We start from the raw sequence: 13,390 nt of genomic DNA, 5'->3' as shown, positions 1-13,390 counted from the left end.
AAGCCGCATCAATGTCATCCTTATCAGTGATTGTACAGTAAGAAAAACCTTTGCTCGTCGAATCTGTTTAGTCGGGTTCTATCCTTATCTCTATTTAATCGAGCTACCGAAAAATTCGCTTCTGAAAACACATTGGGCCCTAAGACCGTTGCTTTAAAACAACCTGAAAACTGAGTCTACATTTATTCAATCGGCAAAAAGAGTGTATTGGGTTTTAAGGATTAAAAGTCAAATAATTTTACTTGACTCTGAGTTTGCATTTTGAACGAAAATAACATTTCTCATATTAGGTATATTCAGGGCCCTAAATGTAGATTCTGTGTATATTTATTGGTGGTAAGATCTTGCCGCATAAAAGAGCTACATGTGTCACAACATTATCATTGCGGAAATAAACGAATGCTTTCGAATTCCAAAAGGACAACTGCTGGTTATTTCCGTAAATGACTCCACAACTAATAATATCATAACACGTACAGTATTTTATTTTGATGACTTAGAACAATAATAGCATAAAGATGAAATGGTTTGAAGGACAAATCGCACAGGCAGTTCAAACATCCAAGGCGAAGAAATCTGTTTTCATAGTGTACATCTCTGGTAAATATTCAACAAATTCGGATGTTGAATAGGCCGGCCCCTGCCTTGCATATGCTATTGATTATTATTTATTGTGTAAAAATAATGTTATTGCCAATCACTGAATCAGTGATTGAAAATGACGATATAAATGAGGCTATTATATTTATTGATTGATGGGACTAAAGTAAATGTCAGCTCATAATAAAGCATGGTAATTAAATGTAGGCCTACCACTACCACTACCAGTTCTAATGAAGAACTGAATGTAATCATAAAAAATTATCACAATGTCGCTACCGTGTATGTAAAGTAGACTACTTCTGAAGGGGTCCTTGTCGGCAATAGCATCATATAGCCCGTTCAGACGCTTATTTTTAAACCAGTTCATAATCGCTGGGGTTTTTAAGACAGCATCGTGTTGCATTCACACGTACTATAAGCCAAACCAGTTTAACTATTCTGACCTCTTCGGTCGGAGGTTAGAGTTAACTGCGCATGGGTAGCTTCATATTCTTTATTCGGTTCTCGCACGCTTTCGATAACATTGGCACTGTCTGACCCCAATATTTTCACAGGAATGTAACTAACTGCGTACTGCGCATGCTCGAAGCAAGCTGGAGCTGGGGTTTTTAAGCCAACCCGTTCAGACGGCTAAGATGAACCAGTTTAAAGTAAAAAGCCTTCTCGAAGACAGGTCGCGAGCAGGGTTTTTTAAACTGGTTTATTTGCCCCACATTTGCGTTCAGACGCTTAAGTTAAACTGGTTTAACGATCCCCGGGGTTTTTAAACCAGTTCAACTTAAGCGTCTGAACGGGCTAATAGACAAGTACCTGAGGTACCCTTCTATATACAGAAGAGTGAGCAATCTGTTGAAAAACTTGGTAATGGTACTTGACTTAACATAACTTCTAAGGGTACCTGAGTTTGTAAATCTTGCAGACAGCCACATGATATTGTCGTAAAAAAAATTTACTACCTCGGTGTATGACTTTCTAATTTGCTATAAATATTTCCGTAAATTGCAGGAAACCACAACATAATTGCAGTCATAATAAATATACCAAACCATTCTTCATGAATATTTCTTTCTGAGTAAATTACATTAATCTCAATGAATAACGTGTGTCAATATTTGGGTACTCTTTCAGAAAATTGATCGAGTGCTGTTGCGTAGTTTTTCAGCCAATAGCATAGTCTTCTGTAAACAGAAGGGTATTCAGGGTAACTTTAGCATAGCTAACTATCAAATTTAATTCATCCTTTTTAATGTTTATCATATTTGGTTTGATTTTTTAGGGTTTTTTTTTTTTACATTTGTAACTGTCATTGAAAATTTATGTTCTTTCTTGCACCCATATCAGACAACATAGGTTACTTAGTCAATTAAATTTAAACTTGGGTGGACTGGAAAGCAGGGGACTCATTGGAGGAATTAATTTAAGAATTTACCACCCAGCCAGAATGAACATCAAACATGCAACAATATGGTCACAGGCAAGCCTGGAAAATGGGTATTTGTGATAGACATTGTCATTTATCAAGGACTAGTTTGTTAGTGACCTAGGCCCATATTTTCGAACAGTGTCAAAAATAATCTGTGATTAGGTCTAATCAGTAACTAGCTAGTTAGAGATTAGTGGTTGACTAAGTTTGGTATTCTCAAAAGTCAGATTAGCTAATCGTTGACTATTATTTTTTGTAATCAACGATTAATATTCATGTTTAAACTTTCATTATAATTAAACATTTAATCAATGATTATATATAATCATATAATTTTCCGATAATTACCTCCAGAGTTACGGCCCTTGATTACTTTGAAAAATCTTATGGACGCTCCATAGGCTAAAGGTTATATCCGATTGACTTTAAATTTATACACAGTATTTAAGGCCACGAGACGGAGGATCCTATTGATTTCTGATCTTTACTACTAGAGTTATTGTCCTTGATCACTTTGAAAACTAAAGTTAATATCCGTTTGATTATAGATTTATACACATGAGATCAGGAATCCTGTAGATTTTCAACGATTTCCAATAATTACTGCCAGAATTATGGCCCTTGATCACTTTGAAAAATATTGTGGACGCTCTAGAGGCTAAAGTTGGTAGGGCCTATCCGATTGACTTTAGATTTATACACAATGTTTAAGGTCAAGACTTTAATTTTATACACAGTATGTAAGGTTATTGATTTCCAGCGATATCCGATAATTACTGTCAGTTTTATGGCCCTTGATCACTTTGAAAAATCTTGTGGACGCTCTAGAGACTAAAGTTGGTATCCGATTGACTTTAGATTTATATACAGTGTTTAGGGTCATGAGATGGGGAAGCCTATTGCTTTCCAACGATTTCTGATAATTACTGCCAGAGGTATGGCCCTTGATAACTTTGAAAAATCTTGTGGATGCTCTAAAGTTAATATCCCATTGACTTGAAATTTATACACAGTGTTTAACTTCATGAGAGGGAGGGGGCCTATTGCTTGTCAATGCTTTCCGATGATTACTTCCAGAATTATGGCCCTTGATACTAAATGTTTTGTATAGTAAACGTTCGTAGAGGGCAGAACTAGAAACCAAACAAATTCTACTGATTTCTGATATTACTTAAATGGGTTGTTACTCGTGCTCAGATTTTAGAGTCGTAAATGTTGTCATTACTGACCAAAGAAAAAAAATATATGACAACCCTTGTTGACTGCACAAACGACTTAGCTGCTGTGGGTTCCCTTTTGTGCTAAGAGGTTGATTTGTTCCGCTCTTTGCAATTCCTTTTGTTAAAATCTTCTTTGACACTTCTAAAAATTATTTATATTTTGTAGTTTATTCATTTTGACTAAAGTCGCATAATTATTTATGTTTTATATTATAGAGAATGTTGATTATTTCAAAAATCTTTTTTAACAGAATTTACGGTGAATGTGAATTTGTTGGCTTTCGTAGCAAAATATAAGTGCAGTGTGTCTGAATTCAATGAAAAATAATCATTTCTATAACATTCAATACGTTGTAATTGCATATCCATGTACTTAATCCATCCTTAAACTACCCCCCTGAGATGACTAAATATTGGGGTGATTTAGTCAACGATTAAGTACAAGTCAACGTTCGAGAATACCACATTTTATGGTATTCTCGAACAATGATTTACTCACTGATTAGGCTAATCAAAGTTTATAAAAATCTTAGCTTAAAATTTAATTAGCTTTTCAGAATACGGCTGGTCAGAAAATCAGAGATTAAATCTATGATTAGCACTAATCCACTTTTGAAAATACGGGCACTAGTGTCTGACATTTAGTCAGGTGCAAATAAAAATAAAATCCTTATTTCGTGACTTGGTCACAGGCAACTTCTTTGCAGGTCTCTCCTTCCCTATATTATACATACTGCAATCAATTTAAATTGATTAATGAATTTTTCTCCAGGTGAAAATAAAGATTCAGAAGAAGTATCTAAAGCTATAGAGGATAAGAGGGTAGAAGATGTGTGTGAAAAGGGAGATTGTGTGGCAGTAAAAATAAAAGCAAACAGGTTCATATAATAGATTAAATACTAATGCCAAGAATATTTTAATACTTAAAAGAATAACTGTATTAGATACACTTTTTGAAAAAAAGAAGCTATGGCTCTTTGATTTTGTCAGACTAAAGTGCTGAATTGGAATAATTTGTCGTTTAAAGGGAAATTGATTAAGAAGTTCCATCATGGTTAAATTTTTTGTTTTGAAAGATAGAGCATATGTTGGATTGTTTACGGCCGGTAATTTTAGTTACATCTATGCTAAACTGTCAATGGTTGAACACAGAATCAGTTTTATGTACATACCAGTACCTACACAGATTGTCATCTCACAAAACAAATGAACAGTTCAACACATTATGTTTGAAAAGTGTACAAAGAGAGTGGGGACCCTTCCCTTCATATGGTTAAATCGTAACTTGTGCCATTATGTTTGACCCAAATCAAAGAGGTATTTCCATTTAATCATAATGTCAGATTGAATTGATATCAAAGACATTTACTGTGAGGATCAGACATGCTGCCTTACATGTCGTTCACATATGGGGTACTGTAATTGTAAAGAGTAATGATAATCAAACGTAATCATTACATAGTTTAAAGTAATGGTCATGTGGATAATAAATAATTACATTCCAAATATCACGTACTGGTTATTTATATTTCAAACATCTCTTAATTACTTTTTGTTTCAAATATCATTATTTACAACTAGCACCAAGGATGTTGATTATGTATATCTGATACAAATGCAATATACTAAACCAGTAATACTCATTAAAAAACAAGAAATTTAAACTATTTTCAAAGAATGATTACGATAGATAATTAATGTGTATAAGATATAAGCCAGTACTAATATATATATCAGGTAAAGAAATAATCAAATTCTTATTTTTTTTTTCAGTGCTGACTGTGGATTTTTTTCCCAAATTTGTATCCTTTAACAACTGATATAATATAATAATGTTATACATATCTTATAGTATGATATAGTTTATTAGGTTAGTTTGATTTTAGAATCGTTAATATTTCTCGATTAACTATTTCTACTACTGCTAGCAAGCTTCAGTACACTTAAAATCAGATGTTATTTTGATGGTGATTCCATTAAAATAAGAAGACATGTTTAAGAGAATTTGACCCTGGTTTGTGACAACAGTGCAATATCACCATTGACCATGCATAATTACACAACCAGTCATATGTCTTGTTAGTCAAAGGCTTTAAGCATTTTATGCAGAATTTTCGGTATTGCCGGTTTTGATTGCTAGTTGGAAGTGATCAATCACTATATTGTCTTTTTTTATATATAAACGAAATTTAAGCAGTATTAATTTCTTAATGGATGTAAGATCCAGTAGTAGTTGTGCCATCAATATTTTTTATTGGAGAAAATGGAGTTCCGCTAGAAGTGACTGGAGGTGCTATAAATACAGATGATTTAGTTAAGAAAATATCTTCAGTTATTGAGGTATGAACTGTTTTAATCAGTGATGGGATTTCTCCCCTATATTCCAGACATGTCTGGCGCTATTTTCCAAACGTCCTAAATTGTCCGACCAGGAATATGCCCAATTGGACATCAAGACATGGTGAATAATATTCAAAATTCCCAAATTAATATAGTGTACTGAGTGTATAACTATGTTATCCCTGAAATAATCTATAGTTTTTGTTGACTGTAGAGTGGACATTAAACACAAGTTCTCTCTTTATTATACAAAATTACTCTTGAATGGTAGGAATTGCAGGAGCCTTTAATCAATGAACATTAAAGTACAGGCAAGACCACAAATTCATTAAAACCATTGCCTTGGTGAAATATTTTCACTGTGTTATATATTATCATCATGCTGTGTTTATTAATTGTTTTAGCTAAATAAAAGTAAAATTCAGTCAAATCCGACAACACCAGCTCAAGGAGATGGTGATGTGTCACAAGCATCATCTGTCACAGAGCCAGTTACACCAGATGATGCTTTACCATCAACAAGTAGTTCACAAGTCTCTAGTCCACTACCTACACCAGAAGAACTGAAAAGACGAGTGGAAAAGTAAGTATTCAAATATTTTTACTAACATTTAACTGATAGTCTTTAAAACTCAAATGAAATGTTATTATATACTCTTCAAAAAAAGTAGGGGATATTCAGAAACAATACAAAACTGTGGAAATGCACTGCTGTTTTTATTAGAGGTAACCAGTGTATGTTAATAGCAGGCCAATTGCCTACACATGAACATAAACAGTCCATAGAGGTGGCTTATCTGACGGCCCCATTTCACTTGCAAAGAGATACACTGTCAAAAGTGAAAATGGACGTTTTTGATTTTTGTCTTAATAATGAGTAATTGCTCCACCAATCCTCAGACATTCAGCAATTCATTGTGGCATGCTCCTCCTAATCAACCGTCAAATCACGATTTGGGGCAATCTGACCCACTCCTCTTGCAGTGCCACGGCCAATTCTTGCAGTGTTGTTGGTTGAAGTTGACGCCAACGAATACATCTCCCGATCAAATTAAACATAACACACAAAGCAAAGATACGCTAAACAGTGAATCTTATGCAAGAACCGATAGGAAAGCAAACATGGATAGGATAAACCAGCAAGCGGCAGTTTTCATCAACCCTTCCTTGAAGTGTCAAATTTGACAATGAACCCCTCCCACGTGTATGGCGCTATTGCGTGTCGCATGTGCAGATCAGTGGTTCTGTTTGGGCGATAAGTTCTTCATCTGTGAACATACTCTCAAAGCATGTCAAGTGTCCATGACTATTTATCATATGACAACCTGCATAGGTATTTGCATTTCAATATCCCCTACTTTTTTTGAAGAGTATATAAGTAGAATATTTATTGGGAACTTTTTAATAGGGATTAGATAACCTGTTTATCACAAGACCTGGCCCCGACTTCACAAAGCATTCTCACACTTAAGTTAAGAATTTACTCAAAATTGTTCGCCTTATTGTAACTATAATATAGCCATTATAAAACTTTTGTTGTTTTAATGTATCAAATAGATCAATAGGAAACTATGTGCAAATTTTTGTGTTTCTGTATCAAAGATATTTCTCATAAACAGTGATTGAAAGCTAAGTAAATGTTTAACTTGGGGCCTGATTTAGTATATCCTCCCCCAAAAATTCTAAGTACTACGACAGGACACAAAAGTTGCTCAAGTTCAGTTCAAAAAAGGTCTTTATTGGTGTCAGCATAATCAGATCACCATAGACCATTATCAAAATCATATCTTTATATCCCAAATATCTCAGTCCCTCTCGATATTCACGCATTTCAGACCATAACTTCCTGGATTATGGCATCTGATTGTACAAAAAATCTCATTTTTTTTAAAGCTTGTTCTCTATCCATCTCTTGTAAAATGTGGGCGTATCTTGCCAGGCCACCGCTGTTTGAATTCATTATAAGTCTATAAAATATTCCACAAGAATGATACATTTTTGATGTCTGAAACTATTACATTGTGAAGATGATTGATTGACCATTTAATGGCCATGATGAACTATGTAATTCTTTTGTTGAGTTTTAGATTTTTATTAGCTGTTAGTACTAATTTTTCATCTTGATATTCACAGGGCTGAGGAAATCATAGAAAGAAAGAGAGAAGAAAAGATTAAGAAGGAATATGAGGTAACGATTTTCAAAATAATTTTGAGATAATATTCCGGAAAACTACTGTTGCCCGTGCAATTGTGAAGTTGTTTCCATGGTGGTATGTGATAGGGACAACTGTCATTAGCTTAACTTTGTTGGTGTTTACTGCTAAAGGGACATAGATTCAAGCCCCCCCCCACCCCACCAAAATATATTCACAAATGTTAATACCAAAATGGCTTGAATGTCATATTTTTTTGTGTTGTCCTTGGGATTGTTATGTAGGTTCTAGTTAGTTGTTATGTGTAATTAATTAGAAAATTTTATTTTGGTTTTGTTTTTTGTTTTTTCGGAATACTGTAATCTAGTGACAGTTCTATGTATATCAACTTGTCCACATGTAGATTTTACACCTGTAAATGTCAATGTAGTTTGACATAAAAATGAATACTAAACATAATATCAGATTTCAATCAGACTGTTGTTGTGTGATGTGGTCTTCCTGGACTTACTTTTAATCATACTTAATTCTTTTCTCTATCCTGTTTCCTTCGGCTACTAAAGACCTGTACGCACAAGCGAATTATTGAAATAAAATTGAACAATATGTTAGTCCTGAAATGACTTAGTTTGTGTCGAGTGGTTGTTAAACCCTGTTTCTCTCTCTCTATCTTAATAAGGTGTTAAAGTTGAACTATTTACTGTTAATGGTTTTTTAGGATGCTAGACGAAAAGAGGAAGAAAAAAGACAACTGGGTAAAGATGTACAGAAATTACGACAATTTCAGAAAGAAAGAGAAATATTAGATGTTCAGAAACAATTAAAAAAGGAAAAGGAAGAAGACAAAATAGCTAGACAAAAAATAAAAGAACAGATTGCTAGAGACAGGTTTGTAATTTAACATCTGCTGATTGTCATTTGAGGGATTTTGAAATCCTTGCAAAATACAACTTTGTGAAAGGAATATTGTTCAAAAGATAGTTTAATTTGGTGCAATATTTATCAGTCATTGATATTGTTGTTTTGGTTCAAATTTTCACTTTAGCGTGGATTAAGCCTTAAAAAAATGTATCTTTTGACTTAGTATTTGAAGTTCTATTTAATTTACATAGTCTCTGTTTTACTAATGTATTCTTTAAACATAAATTTATAAACCATTATTTTGCATTAATGAGCTTCAGTCAATACGTCGTATTTTTTTATCTAAAAGAATTGTGCCATATATAATAGAAAACTTGTATTGTCATTTCTAGAGCTGACAGAGCAGCAAAATTTAACAAAGAAAAGAAAGAGGAAGAAACAACATTAAGTGAAGCTAAAAAGGCCAAATTACAAGCTGAACAGAGGATAAAAGAAAAAGCTGAAGCAAAGCGAAGGTAGGCACAAAATATAGATCTAATTTTTCTTAAAATCACTTAAAATGCCATTTGAAAATGCAAGATATTTAGATATTTTAAATTCAAATTTTATTTGTGTTCATATAAAAGCTTGATTGGCCAAATTGGACATTCATTTTTTTTTTTACCTTTATTGGAATCATCTTGTTTTTATATCAGTGAAAGTGCAAGAATCCAGTTCCGATTACCAGATGGATCATCTGTACCACAAACATTTCCTTCTAGTGAAACATTACAAACAGTATATAATTTTATTTCTCAGGTAAACATTCCATAACCAACTTCGTCTGTAGTTATTTTACACTGTTATTTGTTAGAAGTGAAGTAAAATAAGCATGCTTCAAGAACATCTAATACCACATACAATAGTAATGTCATGATTTGGTTTCCCAGAAATCAATTATTAATGATATATTTGAAGAGAATTCATCGATGTTTGGCACAATAGTTGACAAATTTTGTAGTTCCTGTAGACAGTGTCTTAAGAAATGATGGTCATACACATGTGTATTTGTTAATAATGAAATAATAGCCGTACACATGTGTATTTGTTTATATAGAGATAATGGTCATACACAAAGTATATTATATACAAGTATATTTGTACAAGAACTAATGGTCATACACATGTGTATTTGTTTATAAAGAAATATAATAGTCATACACATGTGTATTTGTTTATAAAAAAAATAATAGTCATACACATGTGTATTTGTTTATAAAGAAGAACTAGTCATACACAAAGTATATTTGTTTTCAGCATATTGGTGAAGAGGTAGTTTTATCTACAACATTTCCTAGAAGAACATTTAATGAGTCTGATTTAACTCAAACATTAATTACTCTACAGTTAGCCCCTTCGGCTGTTGTCATGGTTGTTCCGAGAGTAAGTTTTTTTGTGTGTTTCCCTTAACCCTAAAAACAAATATTAGCTTTAGTCAAGGTTGTTGCATCTTTTCATTTTAAAAATTAATTTGTCTTTCCCTGAAGAATGAGGAAAACATAAAATGTGTCATTCTTGGTCAATTCATTGGCCAGCATCTATGCAGGTGAGAGGTTTTCAGATTTGAAAATATAGGTCTAATTTTAGTCCACATACTATTAAGATTACTTGTGTTTATGGATGGTACAATATATTTTTGTTAAATGTTTGATTGTTTCTGTATTGATTAAACATTGTTTATTTTGTCCTCTTTATTTTAGAGACGAACAACAGCAGTTCAGAGTCGTTCAGCGGGATCAAGTGATTTTATATCTCTATTGTTGGCACCATTCATGTTTATTCTTACTTTATTACGATCTTTGTTTGCTGGTTCTTCATCGTCATCGTCCCAGCCTTCATCATCTACTGCCTCTTCTCAACCATCATCATCATCATCGTCGTCATCAGCTACAGGAGGAGACAGACAATCTAATCAGTAAGTATATGAATTTGTATCAAGCAAAATGATGGAATTTTTCTGGCAGGGGTGCTCGTTTGTGACTAACAGAAGATCATAAAACAAATACCAAAGGTTGGTAGGCATTTTGATGGCATATTTTAGTACCATTGAGAACAATTTCAGCAAATTTAAAAGAACTAAACACTGTAACCTGGATATCGTTTAATCTTGTGTATTTAGCACTTATTTCTTTCACATTCATTCAATATCAAATCTTTGTTTAAAAATTCGTAAAAATCGTTTAAAATTACCAAAACTCATCTAATTTGTACTTGTGTCCAGTTTAATGCTGACCATTCAATTTTGATAATGACTGTCCAATTTACAAGTGTTTAATTTCTCAATCACTATTAAAAAATAAACAACCCAATTGATTATTGATGTATAATGATTAATTTTTGAACAGTGGTCAGGAAATTAAATACTTGTAAATTGGACACTCACACAAGTACAAATTAGATGATTTTGGGTGATTTTAAATGATTTTTAAACAAAGATTTGATATTAAATGAATGTGAAAGAAATTAGTGCTACATACACAAGATTAAATGATATCCTGGTTACATTGAAAGCTCATTGAGTGTGTTATTTTCAATTAGTGATGAGTATTCTTGGTTCTCTGTGGTTCTTTTAATGCTATTGTCATTATATTCATAACAGTTATTCTGTGGAAAATTTTACTTGTAAGGAATAAGACAATAAATGGTGTCACTTCATTCCTATGATCATTTTAATCCTATTGTACTTTGTTACCATCTCTGGTTAATTTTAGTTGGAATTATAAAATGCCTTTATTGGTATAAAGCAAGATAAAATTGTGATGATTTTATTTTATTCAGAGCTTTCAAACGACAGACAGATGGAAATATTCGAAGATTTAGAAATGCCCAGGATGATGATGATGAAAATGCTACATGGAATGGTAACTCAACACAGCAGATGTAAACTGTGTCCATCTATACAATCTATATTGTTAATATAAATAATTGTTGATTATATTTCAAACTGATAAACTCTTATTTTATCCTATTCTACATGCCTCATATCTGGTGTGGTCATCCGTTCTTTCAACATAAATTGTAGTTATAAGTAAAAGTACGCATATATAGGCAGAATGGACGCATAGATGAATGTAGAAACAGTCATTTTGATTTGATATTCTGCTGATGATTGATCAATTATTATGCAAAAAAAACAAAACATAGAGCTTGTAGAATGTACTGTAAATATGAATGGAGAGTAGTATTTTAATTGAGAATTCTAATGTTATAAAGTATGATAAATTTAAAAACGATGTATTTCAATTATGTTTGCTTGGAAATTAAAATAGCTTGTTTTACATCAGAATATTTTTGCTTACTTGGTAATATAAACAACATTTACCCCATTCTGTGGATTTGACAAAGAATTGTGTGATTTTAAGTAATTGTGGGGGAGGGGGGTAAAATGATGTCTATAAAGTCTTCATCCCATTGTTTATGTAATTCTTTGTTAATTGTAATTATTCAAGATATTTATAAATAATTTGTATAAAATATTTTTTATTATTAAATCCTCTGATATTCTCAGTGTTATCTGAATGCTTTAAGGGAAAATAATAACCATTACATATAATAATATTTAATTTCATGTACATGATATTGAATTAGGAACTATTTCTTTCAATTTATATATCTGGTAATAATGCAGGTGAAAGTTAGCAAACAGTGATCAATCTTGCCATATCCTAACAAAAAAGAATTTTAAGCAAGCAACTTGTCCCTTGAGCAGAAATATTTTAGTATGCATTATTTGTCTGTGATACATCTTTCACTATTCTTACCAAATATATAATATAAACATCCCATGGAATATATTAAATGAGGGATCTGATTGTCTTAAAACCACTGATCTTCAAATGTGTATAGAATTTCTCCTATATCCACTGATGGTCATTTGAGGGATTTTTAAAAATATTGTGAAAGCCTGATTACAGGAGTTACAAAGATATGATGAATTTCCAACATTTGGCAGATGATATAAAAATCCAGCACCACTTTTAAGTGTTGGGTAAAATCTTTTGATGGGCATCTTTATAAATGATTGAATCTGATCTTAATTAAATGATAAATTATCAACTTTAAGCTGTGAAAAATGAGATATTGTCTGAAAATACTTATGTCCATCAGTGGATGCAATTTAGTGTAGATTAAGATCTATGTAAAAATAATTTGGTTTGGCAAAAGGGATAACCACTGTGCTGGGCATAATAGTGTGCAATGTAAATTCTTGTTATAAAATAAAAGAAAGATTATAAATCCCATTTCATTCCTTATAATTTAGAAGCCCAATTATACTGTGGGGGATAATGGCTGGAGATGTTTTAAAAAAAACTTAAAGAAATGAGAACTCTGAGAAAGAGAATCTGCAAATGTACTGTATCACCTTAGTAGGTTTTCTTTTGTGTCATTTCAACCTTACAGCAGTGATTTGAATTTAGGATTACCAGGTAATAATTAACATTTGAAAAAGAATAGGTTTCAGACAGCAGGGGAGTCTTCCTAGCAGTCCATAAAGGCTGGTTACATCTTATATCCTTTTGTAGGTAGGCTAATGTTAGCATTTAACAGGCCCTAAAAAATGTTCATGAACGGTACCACTGTACAAATTTTAAATCGGATAACTTTTATGCCTGGATCATCCACAAGAGTTTTTGAAGTGATCAAAGGCCGTAACTCTGACAGTAATTATCAGAAATCATTGAAATTCAACAGGTTTCTTTGTGTCGTATGATCAATGTATTAAACATACATTACGTAAGAGCTAAATCTGC

At 32.4% G+C, this 13,390-nt stretch overlaps 1 protein-coding gene across 1 annotated transcript; it reads left to right on the top strand.

The window, feature by feature from the left end:
- Window positions 1-413: 413 nt before the first annotated feature.
- On the top strand, window positions 414-12,875 carry LOC126821239 (UBX domain-containing protein 4). The gene is made up of 12 exons (XM_050549623.2): window positions 414-600; window positions 4,019-4,124; window positions 5,020-5,048; window positions 5,468-5,586; window positions 5,991-6,169; window positions 7,720-7,774; window positions 8,458-8,627; window positions 8,993-9,115; window positions 9,296-9,398; window positions 9,897-10,022; window positions 10,340-10,554; window positions 11,418-12,875. The coding sequence occupies exons 1-12, from the start codon at window positions 519-521 to the stop codon at window positions 11,521-11,523; spliced, it is 1,413 nt and encodes a 470-aa protein (XP_050405580.1). The 5' UTR covers window positions 414-518; the 3' UTR covers window positions 11,524-12,875.
- The last annotated feature ends 515 nt before the right edge of the window (window positions 12,876-13,390 follow it).

This window comes from Patella vulgata, chromosome 5, assembly GCF_932274485.2.
Source record: "Patella vulgata chromosome 5, xgPatVulg1.2, whole genome shotgun sequence".
In the NCBI taxonomy this organism is placed as follows: Eukaryota; Metazoa; Mollusca; class Gastropoda; family Patellidae; genus Patella; species Patella vulgata.
The sequence above is the reverse complement of the archived record's forward strand: the minus strand, read 5'-3'. Positions and strand labels throughout refer to the sequence as shown.

What these genes read in the sequence shown, in the direction of transcription:
- LOC126821239 (XM_050549623.2), top strand. Translation starts at nt 519, where the DNA reads ATGAAATGGTTTGAAGGACAAATCGCACAGGCAGTTCAAACATCCAAG. An exon ending in TGGATTTTTTTCCCAAATTT is followed by an intron (nt 5,049 to 5,467) that starts GTATCCTTTAAC and finishes AATGGATGTAAG; the next exon opens with ATCCAGTAGTAGTTGTGCCA. An exon ending in AAATATCTTCAGTTATTGAG is followed by an intron (nt 5,587 to 5,990) that starts GTATGAACTGTT and finishes TAATTGTTTTAG; the next exon opens with CTAAATAAAAGTAAAATTCA.